This window comes from Phoxinus phoxinus, assembly GCF_949152265.1.
Source record: "Phoxinus phoxinus genome assembly, chromosome: 9".
In the NCBI taxonomy this organism is placed as follows: Eukaryota; Metazoa; Chordata; class Actinopteri; order Cypriniformes; family Leuciscidae; genus Phoxinus; species Phoxinus phoxinus.
This window is the reverse complement of record NC_136884.1, coordinates 9,254,965-9,273,349: the sequence shown is the minus strand read 5'-3', so window position 1 is coordinate 9,273,349 and position 18,385 is coordinate 9,254,965. Positions and strand designations below refer to the sequence as shown.

At 37.9% G+C, this 18,385-nt stretch overlaps 2 protein-coding genes across 2 annotated transcripts; both read left to right on the top strand.

Annotated features, from left to right (window-relative positions):
* The first annotated feature begins 265 nt into the window (after nucleotides 1-265).
* Nucleotides 266-10,781, top strand: yaf2 (YY1 associated factor 2). The gene is made up of 4 exons (XM_079624351.1): nucleotides 266-454; nucleotides 744-869; nucleotides 8,556-8,708; nucleotides 9,600-10,781. Exons 1-4 carry the CDS (start codon nucleotides 429-431, stop codon nucleotides 9,841-9,843), a joined length of 549 nt encoding a protein of 182 aa, XP_079480477.1. The 5' UTR covers nucleotides 266-428; the 3' UTR covers nucleotides 9,844-10,781.
* A 1,338-nt stretch (nucleotides 10,782-12,119) lies between these two features.
* gxylt1b (glucoside xylosyltransferase 1b) lies at nucleotides 12,120-17,909 on the top strand. The gene is made up of 7 exons (XM_079624350.1): nucleotides 12,120-12,436; nucleotides 13,591-13,777; nucleotides 13,963-14,094; nucleotides 15,059-15,310; nucleotides 16,742-16,865; nucleotides 16,948-17,120; nucleotides 17,229-17,909. Exons 1-7 carry the CDS (start codon nucleotides 12,243-12,245, stop codon nucleotides 17,388-17,390), a joined length of 1,224 nt encoding a protein of 407 aa, XP_079480476.1. The 5' UTR covers nucleotides 12,120-12,242; the 3' UTR covers nucleotides 17,391-17,909.
* Nucleotides 17,910-18,385: the final 476 nt, after the last annotated feature.

Here is an 18,385-nt window from a genome sequence, read left to right as displayed (position 1 = left end):
TATTTCCTTTTGATGTTTGTTGTTAGAAAAAAGCAAAACACAAATCAAGGTTTTAAGCTGCATTTTAGACCTATGGTTTTTAGACTCGTATTTTGGTAACAATAGAAAAACAAAATGGCTAATTTAAAAAAAATTAACTGACCATTTGCTGAAACAGAAAAACACTTTCCCTAAACTTTTTCGAGTTTAGGCCTTGTTTTGTACCCAATTCGTGGGAAGTGCCAGGACGAATGACTTTAATTTAGGGGGGTGCAGTAAAACCCACGACCCTACTTTTGAGAAAATAAATCGACGCTGGATTGGTCGAGCGCAGTCACGTGACCACCGCTGCGCTGGAGTTTTTCTACGACAGCTGGGAGCCGCGCGAGAGAGAGGACAGAGCGCGAGAGGCGGCTGTGCCTGCACGCTTCGCACAAAGTTTCTGCAGCATGGGAGACAAGAGGAGTCCGACGAGGTAAAAACAAACAGAAAGAAACTCCCACAGCCGTGGCTTCAAGACACTCGAGGCCATCTCAGGACTCGAAACAGACCATTAGGCAGCGCGCGTGAATGAGAAAGACGCAACAGAGTGGCCACCATGGCGGACTGGCTGTTTTATCAACCTAAAGTGTCATTTCATTAAAGAACGCGTCGCTTGCGCAGGCCTCCGGCTGACTTTTTGCATGGATAAAATCACATATGTGTTACGGAGCTTTCTACAGTCCGAGATGTGATGTTCTTTCTGTTTGTTTTGCTTTTTGAAGGCCGAAACGACAAGCGAAGCCCTCCTCTGACGACGGCTACTGGGACTGCAGCGTGTGTACATTCAAGAACAGCGCCGAAGCGTTCAAATGCATGATGTGCGATGTCAGGAAGGGAACGTCAACGCGGTGAGTGCCACACGATATCTGAATGCTAACTATTCTCAAATCTAGTGAGCAGCCTAACTGGACGTCATATTTTGACTTTATTCGATAGCCAGAATTGCAGTCCTGATAGCCAGCTCACTATGTTTTGAGACTCAGCCATTAACCGTGTGTGTGTGTGGAGGATTAATAATTACACAGTTAATACAATGTTTATAACCCCAGGAACAAATGTGAGCAATCAGTGTCACTTTACTAAACCGCTCTGTTGGTAAAACATAAATTAAATCCTTCTCAATTTAAGCTATTTCAGAAGTTATTGGGGTGTATTTCAGTTAATTTGTAATTCTAGAAAAGTTACATTAGCAAGTCATGACACAACAACCTATAAGCAAATAATTGTAAGTTTTTCTTTTGGCAGTTCAAACTACTTTGGGATGCACCAATCCTACCCTTAGTATCTACTCATGTCGTAAAATTGGAAGATAAATGCTTGTATCGTTCAGTGTTTCCAAGCATCTTGATGTAATGATGTGTTTGGTAAAGACCAGTTGAAAGCATGTTAGTGATTTGAAGGATGAAAATAGACCGCCTATTGCAATATGTGTAATAGAGCATTTTTAATGTAGAGGAACAAATTCAGCAGGACAAGCAATTAATTTTCAAAGAATTAATGCTTGGGTAAAGCTGTTGCTAAATATGCGGTCAAATTTACTTTTGTTCTGAGAATTTTCATGGTCGAAATCAATGCATGTCAATTTGTTTCCCAACACCGATTTCGCAACTGGTTCAAGTTGGTAATGTGAATTTGCTGCGTTGACTAACAGAAAGCTGCCTGCTTTGAATGTGACTTCTGTGTGAGCTATGCTTTATGTTGCTACGCTATTGCCGATAGACAATGGACCTTTTTTGCCCATAAAATGCATTGGTGCTGCCGATTGTTGCTTTCAGCTCTGACGTTTTCACTGATATTTTGTCTAGGGCTGGAACAAAAAAAAAAATTCCCCAATCGAATAGTCGTAACGTTTCGCAAGGATAAAAACATTTATCTGCTAATGCTGAAAACTATATGGGAGCCCTTTCTGTACGCACACCACCGCCGACTTGAGCTGCAAAGAAGCTCTGGCCGCCCTATCAAGGACGCTTGTCAAAAAGTACGGGGAAGCTTGTTGACGCTTTAGCCGTTCTGACGTAACAGCGGGAGAAGTGTCACAACATGAAATGTTAACAGAAAAAACAAGCAATACATTGACACTAGAAACCTTTTATAATGAAAGCCTTTATGGTCACATTTGGTCAGAAAAAAAATAAATAATTAGCTGCTATTGTTATTATTCGCATCTAGTGCAATTGGTCAAATCGGTGTTACCGTGAGCAAATGAATTGCATTCCCGCTTAAAATGAGCATTCGTAAATATTTCCAATAAAAGTTGTGCTCATCCTCAAATGTGTATCACTGGATCATTATGGATCATCCTCAAAGTTGTTGTGTTTGGTGCTGCTGTATTGTATTTGCGGAGAAGACGTCGGACTCAGAGATTTTGTTTTGGTAGGAACGAAAGTTTACATCGTATGTTTCTCCGGAATCAGCCAGCGCGAATGACGTCTATATTCCGATTGGTTGTTGGCGTTTTGCCGCTGAACCGCGTCATAGCTCATTACCATAAAGTTGAGCTACTTTCAACTTTCTGATTGACGCTCTGGTCGCTCAAAACGCACAAAACGCGACGCCAATGGATTTGACGCTCCTTTGCAGCTGAGAGAAGCCATTGAAAATGAATGACTTGCGGTAGCTTTGAAAGCTCAAGTTGGCGGCGGTGTGTACGTACAGTTACTTGCACATTACTATAACATTAAAGCTTAACAACAGAGCCTAGACTTAAAGCCTATATTCATTTGCTATTTATTTTTTTATTTTTAGATGCTTTTGCAAGTTGTGCTGCCTTGGTTTGAAATGTCAAACATTTCCTCACTTTAGATCGGGCTCTATTTTTGTAATAACGGCTGATTCTCTGCATGTTTCGCGTGAGCCGCCATCATTGGGGAACAAACTGTGAGAGGAATCAATGCATTCCACGCATATCAACTAATTTACGTAATCGATTACGTCGAAGTGTCGTTCCAGCCCTAAATGTGATTGCTCTTTCGGATGATATTACAGTGATTCTATATGGAGGATAACAAGAGATCTGAGATTTTAATTGGTTGTAGAGAATGAGGGGGTCCTACCGTACGCAATAGACCTACGTGTTTGTTACGGAGAATCTACAGTCGGTATCAGCCTGTGCTCTGCTTTTATCGGCCTCACAGATAGCATCTATCCTGTGGCAGAGATCCAGGAGAGAGTGCTAATGACCTCATCAAAGAAGACATTTAATGGGCTCGTATTTTCTCACCTTCATCTTATCCGTCATAAAAATCCTGTTTTGGAACAGCCAGCGACTGAGTCGGCAGTCAGTTATTTCCCTTATGTCATTAAGATGAGATCAGGTCAGGAAGTAAAGCATTCCTCATCTGCGTTTCGGAACATAAACGCACACTAAAAGCAGATGATGATGATGATGATGATGACAGACCTCAGCTCTCAACAACAGCACCAGATAATGATAATTTTTCTTTAGGGAGATTGTTTATAAAGCTTTAATTATCTTTCAAGTTTCAGATCTTATTACCACTGCTGAATTAAAGTATTACAGCAGTTATTTGAAGCCAACAAATGTTAATTTTCTCTGCAAAAGTGCGTGTGGGAGGGCGGAGGATTTTTATGTGGGGGTGGGGTGCTGTCACTCGTCCAGGCCACCGCAGCAGCTGGCGTCCAGACGGCCTGAACTCATTTGCATTCAACGGCTTAATCAAGAATGCTGTCATCAGAGGCGGCATCATCACATCAGGATGCGCGCACACACACACACACTCACACAAACACACGGACACTCATACCCATAAATAAACCCATGATTGCACATCTGCCCTGTTTTAATGCCTCGGAGACGGCCACAAATGATGGGTTTTAATGATGATGTCCTCTTGATTGTGTGATACTCGCAGGCCATTCATTTACGAAGAATGGAGAGCTTCTTGACACACCGCGTGTTCACTTTTCTCCAATAAATCTGCTGCATTTGGAAAGCAATTGTACACGGAAACGCAAAGAACATGCATTGATTCTGATTGCTGCTTTTTGCTTCATTATCTTTCCAAGCAACCGTCAAATGTGAATGACAACTGGGTGTTTGTATAAATTGCGGTTGTGTGCAGCGGATGGCAGATGAATGTTTTATAAGGCCACGATTTAGCTGAGCCTGACTGATGTGTGGTGAATGATAAAAGGGTTAATTTAGAGCATGTTTGTTGGCCATCTTGTCAGATATTCCATTTGGGTCAGAAGACATGGTTTTCAGCAAGATATGAAAAATTTATACATCCTCTTTTTTTTTTTTTGGCAAATCAATGAAAGTCAGTGGGGTTCTGTGTTATTTTGGACTCTATTAACTTTCATTATAAGGACAAAAACAGGTGGAACCGTCTTCAAAATATCTATTGTTTTCCACACATTGTAAGAAAGTCATACAGGTTTAGAATAACCTGAGGGTGAAAAAATTATGACATAAGTTTTATTTTAAGGTGAATTATCTCTTTAAAATCACGCAATACAAGTGAATGTTTTTTTAATGTTGCTTCGACACTGGCTATATTTGCTCTTGTTCGAAGAGTGGTTTGTTTACCTAGTTGTTACCTTGTGCTGACAGACTGACAGTTAATTGATGAAGCTGCAGAGCTTCTTGTTGAGCATTTTAAGCCATTCCCCCATTGACCCACAGAACCTGCCGGCAAACCTCTAATTTCAGTGTACCGACACTCTTTGCCCCCCAGCAAAAGTATTCACTCTGCAGTATTATACCATTCAATTACCACAAATAGAGAGAATGTCCCCTCTAGACCAAGTGCTTTTTTTTCTTTCTACTCGACCTCTCGCAATGACAGATTGAGCAAAAGAATGCTGTATTATGTTGTTTCACATTGGAGCTCTATTTGACTTGACATTAATGTACATTTGTGCTGTCACAACAAATTTAAGGCAGTCGATTATAATTTGTTGACATAACCTTTGCGCTCTATAGGGGTATCGCTTAGAGAACTGGACCGACTACATCCTTCATGACTGTCAGTGTCAGCGAGGTGATGACAAACAGGATTTCAAATGCGAATGATTACTGAGGAAAGCATGAATCTAACCATCATATTTTGCAGTCATAGTCATGTTTTTTTAATGCTCTATGATGCAAAAAAAAAAAAAAAAAAAATCTGAAATATTTATTTTTATATGTATATAGGAAAGGAGGCATTATATTAGTCCGTTACTACAGTGTGCCATTTGAAGGAGTTGAGCAGCATGTGAAATCCTCTCTAATTGCATGTGTGCAGAAACCCAGAGTGCTGCACTGTGAGTTCTCGTCTCTTTGCCCAAAAAGGCGAAACTAATGCAGTCTGAGAACGCGTTCCCAGCATGCCAATGCCAAATAAACCAAAAGCCACATAAAACATCCACAGTATTCAGTAATTACAATAGCCTGTTATCATTTATTAGAGAAATTGTGCATATGTTTTGCAAAAGCACATGCCCATACAGTCTCAAACGGGTTGACCTCATTTTGATTCTGACAGTTATGAGCCTTTGATGAAAGGAGAGAAAGCTGGATACCAAAGCGAGGGAGAAGCAATGTGGAACTGCAGTGTGGGATTTTGAAAAGCAGCTAAAAGAAAACGCAAATGCTTGGAAAGAACAGCCGAAAACGGAGTGTGGAGAGGTGGGACAGTGGGAGGCAGAGGGCCATCTGTCAAACGGGGCTTGGCAGTGAAGCGAAGGAAGGAGCAGTATGGAGACTGCATGTTCACACAGTGTAGCGCATTAATCATGGTGTCCCCTCCCATCGCTCAAGCCCATGAGTACACAAGCCTCCCCAATACAGTCATTACACCATAATACAAACATGCAGATATGAACACATCTGAGAGACTCTTGGCTCAAGAGGAGAGAACGTAGCCCTTGTGTGCTTCTGAATTAACACCGTAATGTGGGAAAAATGTTGTTGCTTGTGCACTTCTGTAAGAAAAGACATCTTTGTTGACACATTGGTTACTGTGCTTACATAATAGCGGACATCGACATGATTATATGATATTTATTTTAAATGAATCTATTCATTTACTACTGAAACTGACTTAAATGTATGAGATGCCAAGTTATATTGTGAGAGCCTCAGCCTTGAGTGACATTTTGCTAAGAATACACAATATCAGTTAGCTTTTTTATTTTTTACATTTTAATATTGTATATAGACTCGGCCAAAAATAAGTCGCTGTTTGGATTTAAATAGCCAAATGCTTAAGAGTCTATGATTGGATAATTATTGCAGTGATTATGTTAGCATGTTATGTGTTTGGCAACAGTTCTTCTAACCCTAATTGCTGGAGTGTGTAGCTTTTTATTTCTTAAACAACCATGTAGGAAGACACATCATGGCCATATTCCAGGATGACAATGCCAAGATTCATCAGGCTCAGATTGTGAAAGATTGGTTGGGAGGGAGCATAAAGAATAATTTTTACACATGAATTGGTCCAGACCTTAAATCCAAACTTGAAAACAACTTGAAAGTCTATGGGATGTGCTGGATTTCTGTACCTGACCCCAATCACTTCTTACCCGAAACCAACATGCATACATTTTTTTTCAAAAGAAAAACCCGACCTGAGACGGACCTGATAAAATTAGACCCAAGTCTGACACGACGGCATTTATTTTCCGACCCGAACGTACTTGGCATTGCACAGCTTGCAGTCAGTCAGGAAGAATCCCGGTGTCCTGCTGACTGATTTGGCCACGGTTCCACGTTTACTTACCAGAGTAGGATTTTTCTCCATCTCTGGAAAGATAGCAATCATGATGATATGTGTTCATTAATTATTAGTGGTGCAACGAATCGCAGTTGATCCGTGATCCGTCTGTACCAGGCCCCACGGTTCGGCACGCATATGATGCATGGATTAACTGTTAAGTTTAACCATCATAGAGTGATGATTGGATGCATTGTCTTGCCAATTTACACATTCAAAACTATTTTAAATGCAGAAGAAGAGGTGAAAACCCAAATGCTTCCGCAGAGAGCGTGCGAAAGGCTTGCTCTAACAGCGCTCTAACATCGAATTGATTCCTCTTTCGTGTTTAATAGTGCTTAAACGGACACATACACACAAGATTATGTCAAAATACCCGTCTTGGCAAGTATTCTCTCGGTTATGTCATAAGTGAACAGTTGAGAAAGAAACCGGATGTGTCAGTATATTTGGTCCGTACATTATTTAAAAATTAGCCATGTAAGAAGCAGGATAATATAAAGTCATTGCAGTGAGTCATTATTGCAAAAATATACCCAGTATTTACCAAATAGCTTGGATTATATAAAAGCGTAGTTGCAACATGTATGCGTGAGATGAAGAGTGACTAATGACTGAGTAATTTCACAAAATCTCACTCGTTCATAACAGACATTCAGAAATAAGCAGGATCAGCAATGTTAAGGCCGATTTACTCTTGTCTGGCACAGAGGAAATGCATCACAAAGTGATCGATTGATTTACTCTGAATGGCACGTCTAACAGTGCTGAGTGTGACGGGTGTTACGAGTCCACAGCAAGCAGCCAGGTCTTGACATGCAGCGAGGTAACAACAACAAACTAATAATGGCCGTTTTCACTTGCCTTGGGCTCAGGATCAATGCTAATGACCAGTTCTTGGCTGCTCCGCTTTAAAGCTCTAGATGTCCTAATTTCACAATGTGTGACTTAATTAGCTATTCCCAAAGCACTCGGGGGTTATGGATGAAAGCGTAAACATTGCACCAGTGCACAGATACTGAGAAGCTGTTTTTAAAATCACTGTGTGTGTGCTGGCAAAGCAGACAGCAACTATGCTGGCCTTCATACTGCTCTGTTTTTGGTGTAACAGCTGTTGTTCTTGACATTAGAGCAACAGTCGTTCTAAACACCACGCTACTGAGGGGACTTGACCCCGAGCTCTGATCTGAGATCAGTATGGGTAGGTCAGCTCGTAGGTCCAGATATAATCTGTAATTGCCACAGCCATCAGGTCGTTAATCAGGTTCGCTACAACTGATCTGTTAAAATAAGAGCAAGGGCTATTTTTTTCACTCTTCGGTTTTTCTTAGTATATCATTCATACCAAGTAGATGTTAATTTGTGTAATATGTAATTTACTCCGCACAATCTAGTGTTGCAATCTAGTTCCTTTTTTTTTTTTTTTTTTTTTTTGATGCATGGTACATTATTACATAAAATGTTTAAAGCATTTTTTGTTTATTAAGGTTCATGTTTAGGCATGGAAAGCTAGTATATTAGGGATGTATTAGCTTGTATTAGGAAGTTGAATTACTAGGGTTTTTGTCTCCCTGCTGTAAAGATAAAATGATGAGTGAAATTGTGTCTGTTTCTTAACTGTTGAGAAAAAACACATTCTTCTCCGATTACACAGTGCAGGCAAGATTTCTCAACTGGCTACAACACTTGCTTGTTTTAACTTGTTTTTCCCCCACATAGTCCTTTTCATTTGGCCCTCGTGAGCTTGTCATTCCGATTTGAGAAATCTCACTTTCTCGCCTCTCACACTTTCCTATTTTTTCTCCCTCACAGGAAACCTCGTCCTGTTCCCCAACTGGTAGCCCAGCAAGTCACACAGCAGTTTGCTTCACCCACACAGCCTAAGAAAGAGAAAAAGGAAAAGACGGAGAAGGACAAGAATGAGAGAGCACCGACACTGAAAAAGAACAGCCACAAGAAAATGAGGTGAAACATTGCAATACGGTCTCTGTGTTTATGAATTTACTAAGTAGTTCCTACTCCCCCAAACAAATTAACTAGTTTATTTAGCATTTTACGTAGCCAGTACCTCACACTGTAATGTATATGGTTGTTCTCTTTAAAATCTTTAAACTATTTCAATATACAAAATATTTTACCTGCCACAATGTAATGAGAATTATAGAACACTTTTCTCCCTTTAGTGACAGAGATTTTACAAATATTTTTTAAAATAAAAAGAAATGTTTATTGAGCACCAGATCAGTATATTAGAATGATTTTTTGATGGATTATGCGACACTGAAAACTGAAGTAATGATGGTGAATAAATTTGTGATATTTCACCATATCGCTGTTTTTACTCCATTTTAAAAAAAGTACTGTATTTTTACTTCATGTTAGTATGCATTTTAAATGTCATTTAGTTCCTCATGAAAAATGTTAAGTACAGAGCTTTGTTCAAATATACGTTTATGTATGCCAAGCAAGTCTTCAAATCAATGTTTCTGATGTCATGATTAATCTCTTAGCGCATTAGTTCATTGCCTCCCTAAGTCTTTTTTAATTGCCTATGGATGAGAAAATGCTTGCAAAACCAAGGCCGCTGTGCTTTACTCAATACAGATTGTTTTAAAGCAGCTTCACGGTAATAAACGGGTAAATAAGTGTTAATTTAGCACAATTCATATTCTCTACAGAAAACAGTAGTGTCAGAATGTTTAATGTTGATTCAGTTCAACAACGGTGTCAATGTTGCAAAGTTCATCAATTCATCTAATAAAGCAGCTCTACAGAAGGCAATAGTGTCTTTATTCAGCTCAAGTGAAGTCAAGACTAGCAAATCTGATTTGTTCTTTATTGCTCTCTATCCTGCAGGCCCAGGTTAAAAAATGTGGACCGGAGCAGCGCACAGCATCTGGAAGTGACAGTGGGAGATCTGACGGTTATCATAACAGACTTTAAGGAGAAAACTAAGCCCTCCTCCAGCTCGTCCTCCAGCGCGACATCTGGAGACCACCACAGCCAGAGCGGATCCAACTCAGACAACACAGAGAAGGGGATCTCCAGATCCTCGTCCCCGCGAGGGGAGGTTTCCTCGCTCAACGGAGAGTCTCACTAGGAACCCGTGGAGTATGAACATTACTTCCAGTCTCCTGCACCTATATCCATTTTAAACGAACAGACACAGGAGCGCGCTTACGTATGTCAAGACTTAACGAGACACTGACTTAACCCAGCAATATAAGCCATCTCTCACTACTACCACAGTTATAGGATCTGGAACATAGGATTTCACCATGATGTTCTTGTCCTGATTTGTTACAATGCCTAGTAGGTCAGCTCGAGATAAACTGTAGAGTTTGTAAGCAAATTTGAATTTGATGACATTTAGACAGTTTAATTAACATGGTGGTATTATTAATTTAGATAATTGTTGTCTGTTTGGATGTGGACATTGACACCCGTTCAGGTTCTCTTCACTAGTTTCGTTAACCATTTTTTAACACCACAGTCTGTAATTGTTGCAACGTCCTGGGAATTGACCCTGGGGCTTAAAAACATGTTGATTCAACTAGAACGTTGCAGTGAACATACTTGCTTTTACATTAATGACAGTAGCGTATTGAAACTTTGATATACTTTCAATGCATTACGGGGCGAGCGTTAAGCCCTCTATGAATAACTGTGATCGAAACAGTACTTCCTTTTTCAATTGTTTGTTGCACCTGCTGGTACTTTTGTACAGTTTTACGAAAAAACCATCAAGCGCAGAAATTCATTGTTTATTTGTTCTTGTTCATGCCGTTTTATTTGACACTTGTCATGGTAGATTACATCACATTTGTGTGGCTAGTTGTTCTACCAGCGCTGTTTTGTGTTAGATTGTCTTTATATAATTCTGTTAATTCCATGAGAAACATAACATTTTTTGACAAAAAAAAAAAAAGACAAATGAATTTGTAAGATGTTAAATTCATCCCCTACTTTATGATGAATGGTGGTATATAAATATATTGCAGTATAGGAAATATCTCTTAATAAAATTTAAGATTTAGACTCCTGTTGTCAACAAACAGATTTATTTCTAGGACAAACAAAGACCTTAAGGGAGTGATTATCAAATTTGGGTTGTTTGTGTGGTGAAATGTCTCTTCAGTTCTTTGAATATCACACTCATGCATGTCATGTGCATTTCACAAAGTGTTGTGGTTTTTACCTCACCATGAGGAGTGATTCAATATGTGGCATACAGGTTCAGTCAGAAACCATGAAGAGAATTGTTGCTTGACAGCTAATAGCAGTGTCTTAACTCAACTTGACAATCCATTTCTCAATAGACATTGCCTTGTACAGCAGGAAACATTTAATTATTTGTATCTGACTGAAATACAGAGCAGAAAGCCTGTTTTGCTGGTTGACAAATCCAGTTCCTCTGTGCTCCCCTTAGGGAATATTGAATATTCATGATGTTGTGACATTTTAGTCTACATGTACTATTGTTGCGTTTGACATTTATTCCTCTATACATGATAGTAAATATTTTAAATGTACTACTACTGATTTAGTTACTAGCCATTATTAAGTCATGCTTTTAATTTTACTAGTAGGTACGGTACTAAGAATGAAAAAATAATAATTTGAATGACTAGTCACATTGGCTATTAAATTAAATTTAAAAATAAATCCTACTTGTAAGATTAAAATACACGTTGTAACAATTGCTATTAATAATCATTTAAAATCAGTCACATAATTCTGTAAAATTCAACTCAAAAAATAGCAATAATAATGGAACAGATACAGTTTAAATAAAAATAGATGTTAGTAATTAAAATAATAACTTGGCTAGTAAATTGAGAAATCTGTCTAGGGTTTGTTGTAGTAGGGGTCTTTCTCACGCCACTTGTATGTGGGGGATGGTGATGGTCGTTAATGATAAGAAGCCTGACTCGTTTGTGCGAATCGGTTCTTTCGAAGTTCATTTCAAAGACCGATACAGTTGTTCTTTAGGAAATTACGTCATTGCGTGATCTCTGACAGCCTGGCAAACATTAAAACGTTCCCGTAAAGTCATTATGAAGGCACTTATTTCTGTATTAGTTTTTTGTTAAAGTTTTATTAATAAGTTTGTTAATTATAATATTATGTATCCAAGTTCAGTTTGTTGCAGCCATGATTTAGCTCATTACTATTAATTTAAAATCTAAATTTACGTTTTGCATGTTTTTAACAAAGTGCTATTTACAAAAAAAAGTAATTTTTGTTGAAACTGTCAAATTTCAAAGTACATTTTTTACACACATTTCTAGAAAGATATATTCGTAACATTTCTGATATTTGTCTACTCCAACATATTTTATGTTCTATGAATAAGTGAATCCGATTCTTGGAAAAGATCCGACTCAAATGAACGATTCGTTTCGTTCACGAAACGGACATCGCTAGTGGTCATTAGTGGGGCGAGTAGTACACACTCAGTGTACTCTTTTCAAGTGAAAACTGCCCGTGCCCTGTATAATGCGTGGGTATATTCGTACATTTAGTCTTTGCATAGTTATCGCTCTTCTATCGTTACTATTTTTGTTCAGTAAACATGATGCTGAGAGTTTTTTAAAGCAAGTTAGGGCGCCGCTGGAACCGTCCGTCGCAAAGAACTTAAATGGAGTAAAATCAAAACAAGGACCCACTGCGACCAGACCACACAGACTCGGGTAACGTTAATCAGATTCGTTTCGTTCATTTCATTTAGATTGTTTAACAGGCGAATTACATTTCAAAGGTTTGTCTTTTTTGAAAATGTTTAACCTCAATTATGGAAAGTTACGCTGAAAATAGTACTATCCCAAAAATCCAAATGTGACATTCAGTTTGAGTTAATGCCGTTTCTTCTGGATAATTTTCTTACATACGAGACCAGAAATACAGGAAACGTTCACCACTACTTTACTGAAATTCACATGAAAGGGAAACGGTGCACATGACAACAGCCTGTGTAATTCCACAATGACTTGAGACACTCTTTGTGGTGGAAGCTGTTGACACCTACCTGTCCTGTACTGATTCATTGTCGAGAGAGTGCTGGCATGTCGAGAGATGTTGTTGGGCATTGATGCAACTGATAACGAACAGCCGAATCACGCCTCTCTCACGCACACCTGTGTTTCAGGTGATAGGCTGAGCTTACAGACAAATGGCTCATGAATTTGTGTAATTAAGTTCACCTAATTCTGAACAAAACTGTAAAAAACAAAAAACAGCAGACATAATGCTGTACCCTCCATTTAACTAATAAATGACAAAGAATGAATCAATGCTATGTAACATACAGTTGCATTGGCATTCCATGAATATGGGACATTGTACTTTTAAAAAATACTAGAAATCCCATGTTTTCTTTTAGTAAGACCTATTAGATATGTTTATTAAAATATTATAACAAAGATAGTTTTAAACACGAAATATATATATATATTTTATCATATTATATTTTACTTTAAAAAAAAATTGTTTGTTTAATTTATATGTTTATTTAATGTTAATTGCCAAAAATGTTTAATTAGGAAATGATTGCAAATTATTAGGAAATAAAAACAGCTCATTAATGTTAAGCACCATTAAGCAGCTCCTTTCTCTGACCGTTTGTGGTCTTGTTTACTCATCCACCCCTTTATCAGACCATCTTATGTTTTTTGTCTTTGTTGCAAGACCAATTAAATACGTTTAGCCTAATAAACTATTATAACAAACATTTTAACATACCATTTGTTGGAGAAGAAGTTGTGATCTTGTTTATTTATTCATCCATACTTACATCAGCCCATCTATAGGGTTGAGTATAAAGCTAAAACTGACTGTCCGTTTTCAGAGATGTTGCACACAAGGTGACTTCACCTGGACAGCGAGAGACGTTGATGCAGCTGGCCGTGGTTGCCTGTGGAGAGAGACACGGGGAAGCTGTCAACATGCTGAAGACCACAGCCATGCTCAGCAGTCGAGACTTGAGATTTCACATCTTTGCAGAAGAGCAGTTACACACCAACATAAAAGCAGCGGTTAGTATGAGCCAATAATCATTTCTGACATATATGCACATCTATATTGTTGCACAACAACGGGCACATCTCTCCAGTGTTAAAGGGGATATGAGTCATTTTAGGGGAACATTTTGTCTGCTAGACTAGAGAACCATTGAGAAACTGTTGAGATAAAAGATTTATTCCACTTTCCTCTTGCACAGCTGGATTCCTGGCCAGCTTTCATCCGAGTGAAATTCAGCTATGTTGTTCACCCGATTTCATTTCCCCATGAGAACCATGAAGAGTGGAGTCAGCTTTTCAAGCCGTGTGCATCGCAGAGACTCTTCTTACCGGTGAGAATTACTGCAGTCTTGGTTATTGAAACAGCATGTTTAGTTTAAAATATTTTAAGTGAAAAAAAATTTGTTTTTGTCATTTATGATCATTTACAGGTACACTATGTAACTTTTGACCCTCTAGCGGTTAAAAAACAAAACTGCATGCATTTTGCTTAAGTAAGTTCTAGTTTTGCTTTGGATCTGCGTGACTGTGGTGTGCGGATGAATATGGTTATTCTACTGCTCATAAAACATTCACTTCTAGGCTTAAAAGACCAGTTTAGATGGAAAGGATCTCAAGCTGACTAGCTGAACACATTACTGTAGATGCAGTACTTCCTTTACAATAACCATAATGTAATGACCCTTCACAATGGCAAATTATCTGTTCAATAAAATACATTACTCACCTGTTGAGTAATAAAAATGACATCTCCAACATTTCCAATCCCTCAGTTCTCAGATTTAGGTGATCCATGTCTCGCTCGTTGTGACAACTAACCGATACCACTCCCACACCATACTCGCATCAAAGTAACCTGAGCAACTTTTCTCTATTTATAGGCGAGACACACACAGGCAAGTGACGTATGTACGCAATTTCTCATGAAAACCATCCCAACAGTCTAAATTAAAAACACTTATAATAGGCTTACCATAGTGAATCAGGGTAAGACAGAAACAAGTTTGGAAAAAGAATTGATGATGTATTGACTCTATTCTATTTAATACTATTTAAATTGTGTTAATCTTGAACAAAAAAAGTTACGTAGTGTACCTTTAAAATTACTGTGACTACACCTAACAATGTGTAGCTCCTTTCCTTCTATAAGAAAAAAAAAGCATAAAATATGCATTAATCTTTTCTGAAGTAGTGGTGGTCTCTTTTCTTCTTCTTCTGAGAACAGAAAATTCATTTTTGAACTCAAAAACATTGCAGTTTGACAAACTATTTGCAATTTCTTTCTATTCTCTGCAGATGATTCTGAGGGAGGTGGACTCCTTACTCTATGTGGACACCGATGTCCTCTTCCTGCAGCCTATAGAGCTGATCTGGGACATGTTGGCGCTCTTTAACTCCACTCAGTTAGTAGCAATGGCACCAGAGCACGAGGAGCCACGGATTGCCTGGTACAGTCGCTTCTCCCGGCATCCGTATTATGGAAGAACTGGCATCAACTCTGGTGTCATGCTGATGAATTTGACCCGGATGCGAAGGACACATTTCGAGGTGAGATAAGATTTGATAAGATCCTGAAGTCAGCTTTTCCTATTCATCTCAATAGCAGGAACACATGCAGAAGTTCATGACCTGGATGCCGCCATCTTTGCTTCATAGGCAAACCAATCATGTGAGCTGTAAATGTCATGTGACATTCTATATTACTATATTAAAACTCCTGGCAGCAAAAACGGGGACTTTTTATTAATTTATTTTTTTACAATATATTTCAAAATGATATAATAATTAATATAACAATATAAATTACAGATAAAATAATAAAAATCAATATAAAGATATGTATTTTAAATTTGGGCTCGGTAAGCTATCTAAAAATATTTTTGAAAGAAGTCTCTTGTGCTCACCCAGGCTGCATTTATTTGAAAGAATTTTTTTTTGTGGTAAAAACAGGAATATTGTGAAAAAATATTACAAATTATTAACAGTTTCTATTTGAATATGTTTTAAAATGTAATTTATTCATGTGATGGCAAAGCTAAATTTTCAGCATCACTACACCCGTCTTCAGTGTCACATGATCATTCAGAAATCATTCTAATATGATGATTTGGTGCTCAAGAAAACAGTGTTGAAAACAGTTATTATATTTATTATTAGTGAAAACCATGATAAACCATTAATATTTTAGTGAACCATGATACATTCTTTTCAGGACAGTGAATAGAAAGTTCATCAAAAGAACAGCTATTTTTATAGAAACACTTTTGTAACATTATAACCCCGGTTTCACAACAAGCCTAGTCCCAGACTAAAATGCATGTTTGAGCTGTTATAACTGAAAGCAACTTACACTGACATCTCTTAAAACATGTCAGTCCCTTTGTTTTGTCTCAAGATGCACACCAGTAATGATTTCTTCTAAGGCATGTTTATTAAAGCTACTTAAATGTCCTAATATAACTAAGGTCTAATCCTGGCTTAATCTAAGCCCCGTCTATGAAACCGGGCCTTAAAGGGATAGTTCACCCAACAATGAACATTTTGTGATTACCTACCCTCAACTTGTTCCAAACCTGTATGCGTTTTCTTTTGTTGAACACAAAATAAGATATTTTAAAGAATGCTGGTAATCAAACAGTTCAAGTTCTAATCAGTTCTTATCAAGACTTCCATAGTAGGAAAAAAAAATACTATGGAAGTCAATGGCTACCGTCAACTCTCAGGTTACCAACCTTCTTTAAAATATCTTTTGTGCTCAGAAGTAAGAAATTCATATAGGTCTGGAACAACATGAGGGTGAGTAAATAGTGACAGAATTTTCAGTTTTGGGCGAACTATCCCTTTAAGTTTTATTTTTATTTTTTACATGTTGTAATTACATTTTAGTCCAGAAGAGGACGCCAAATGTCTATTTTTTTCTTGGCTTTTGGATTGAGATACTTCAACTCTTTTTCTTTTTTCTTTACTCTTTATGGACAGAATGACATGACCTCTGTTGGTCTGCACTGGGACGAGCTTCTCATGCCTTTATTGCAGAAATACAAGCTTAACATTACCTGGGGTGATCAAGACCTAATTAATATAATCTTCCATTACAATCCAGGTAAGCCTATCTGGATTTATTTTATTCCTTGTATCTTTATTACCTTTCAAGTCTCTGTAACAGATGTGTGTTGTTCACCCAGAGAGGGTATTTACCTTCCCCTGCCACTGGAACTATCGTCCTGACCACTGTATCTACGGCAGCAACTGCATCCCGGCTGAAGAAGAAGGTGTTGTCATTTTGCACGGCAACAGAGGAGTGTTTCACAGCGACAAACAGCCTGCCTTCAAGGCGGTGTATGATGCTTTCAAACATGTGAGTTACTGCATTATTTTAGAGGAGTTTAACATAAGAATGGAAGTTTCTAAACCTTTTGTTGAGTTCCAACCAAGCTAATGAATCACTCTTTACTTTTTCTGGCAGTACACATTTGGAGAGGATCTCGTAAAATCCTTCTTGTTGCCGCTGGAAGTGGCGCTGAATGGAACCACACACACATACTGTGGGAAAGTTAGTCATTTCTTTACCAGAGGACTTGGGAAGTCTGTAAAGAGGATCCAGAGAAGGACTCTACCTGGTGGCTGAGATGTGATACGGTCACTGTAGCTGAACGACAACAGAAATGTATTCTGGGAGACTGGATAAGAACGTCACTGCCTATCCAGTCGTATCTGTGCAATGTTGGTGGTGAACGTTCAGTTCGAAACCTTGAAGCTGATGTAGGACGTGCTGAATGATGAAATGTGCATTTAAACCTATACCTGTCAAATTACCATTATCATTTCACTTTTTTATCCTGGTTAAAGGGACAGTCAACAAAAAAGGAAGATTGACATAATTCATTCACCTAAATGTCATTCCAAACTTCCTTTCCAGGAACAAATAAGGTGAATTGATGTCCCTCACACTGTATGACTTCATAGAAAAAAAAAATCATAATTTCTATGATTGTTTTTTTTATATAGTGCTTTTGGATGTACTGTTCCTTTAAGAGTGTTATTGAATGTATGAAAGATGTAATAGCATTAATTGGAAAATACTTGAAAATGTAAATATTCATTTTACGTAATGTTCATATGAAATAAAATATATATATGTCATTAATCAGATTTAGACTTTTTGACTATCAATATCACTAAGGATATATATTTTTTAATATGCTGAAGTGGACAGTTATAATTTATAATGTGATGTATTACTGAGTGAAAGCATATTCATGAAAAACTTTCAGTGATGAGAAATAAATATATTTGCCAGTTAATGCTCCACTTATTTTATATGGAGATTAAATGATATAATATACTATCAAAATTGTAAATGTTTTGGATTTTTTCTTTAAATACAACTTTCCTCCACCAGGGTGCAGCATTGATTCAAGGTTTTTACAAACACAGATAGTGTCTTGAAATGGTTCTGTGATAACATCACACAGAGTAAATACTGAACAACTTCCTAACAACAACCTTATAACGGCTTGATACAGACTTTTTCAAGTGAACATTTGAGGGAATTTAAAAACACACCTCAAGATACATTCTTGGAGTATAAGAAAGGAGGAAATAACCCCGGGAAAATCTATA

Excerpts from the sequence above, each read along its gene's own strand:
- yaf2 (XM_079624351.1), top strand. The coding sequence starts at position 429 with ATGGGAGACAAGAGGAGTCCGACGAG. Across the intron at positions 455-743 it reads GACAAGAGGAGTCCGACGAG|GCCGAAACGACAAGCGAAGC; the intron begins GTAAAAACAAAC and ends TGCTTTTTGAAG. Across the intron at positions 8,709-9,599 it reads AACAGCCACAAGAAAATGAG|GCCCAGGTTAAAAAATGTGG; the intron begins GTGAAACATTGC and ends TCTATCCTGCAG.
- gxylt1b (XM_079624350.1), top strand. The coding sequence starts at position 12,243 with ATGCGTGGGTATATTCGTACATTTAGTCTTTGCATAGTTATCGCTCTT. Across the intron at positions 12,437-13,590 it reads ACCAGACCACACAGACTCGG|AGATGTTGCACACAAGGTGA; the intron begins GTAACGTTAATC and ends GTCCGTTTTCAG. Across the intron at positions 14,095-15,058 it reads CGCAGAGACTCTTCTTACCG|ATGATTCTGAGGGAGGTGGA; the intron begins GTGAGAATTACT and ends TATTCTCTGCAG.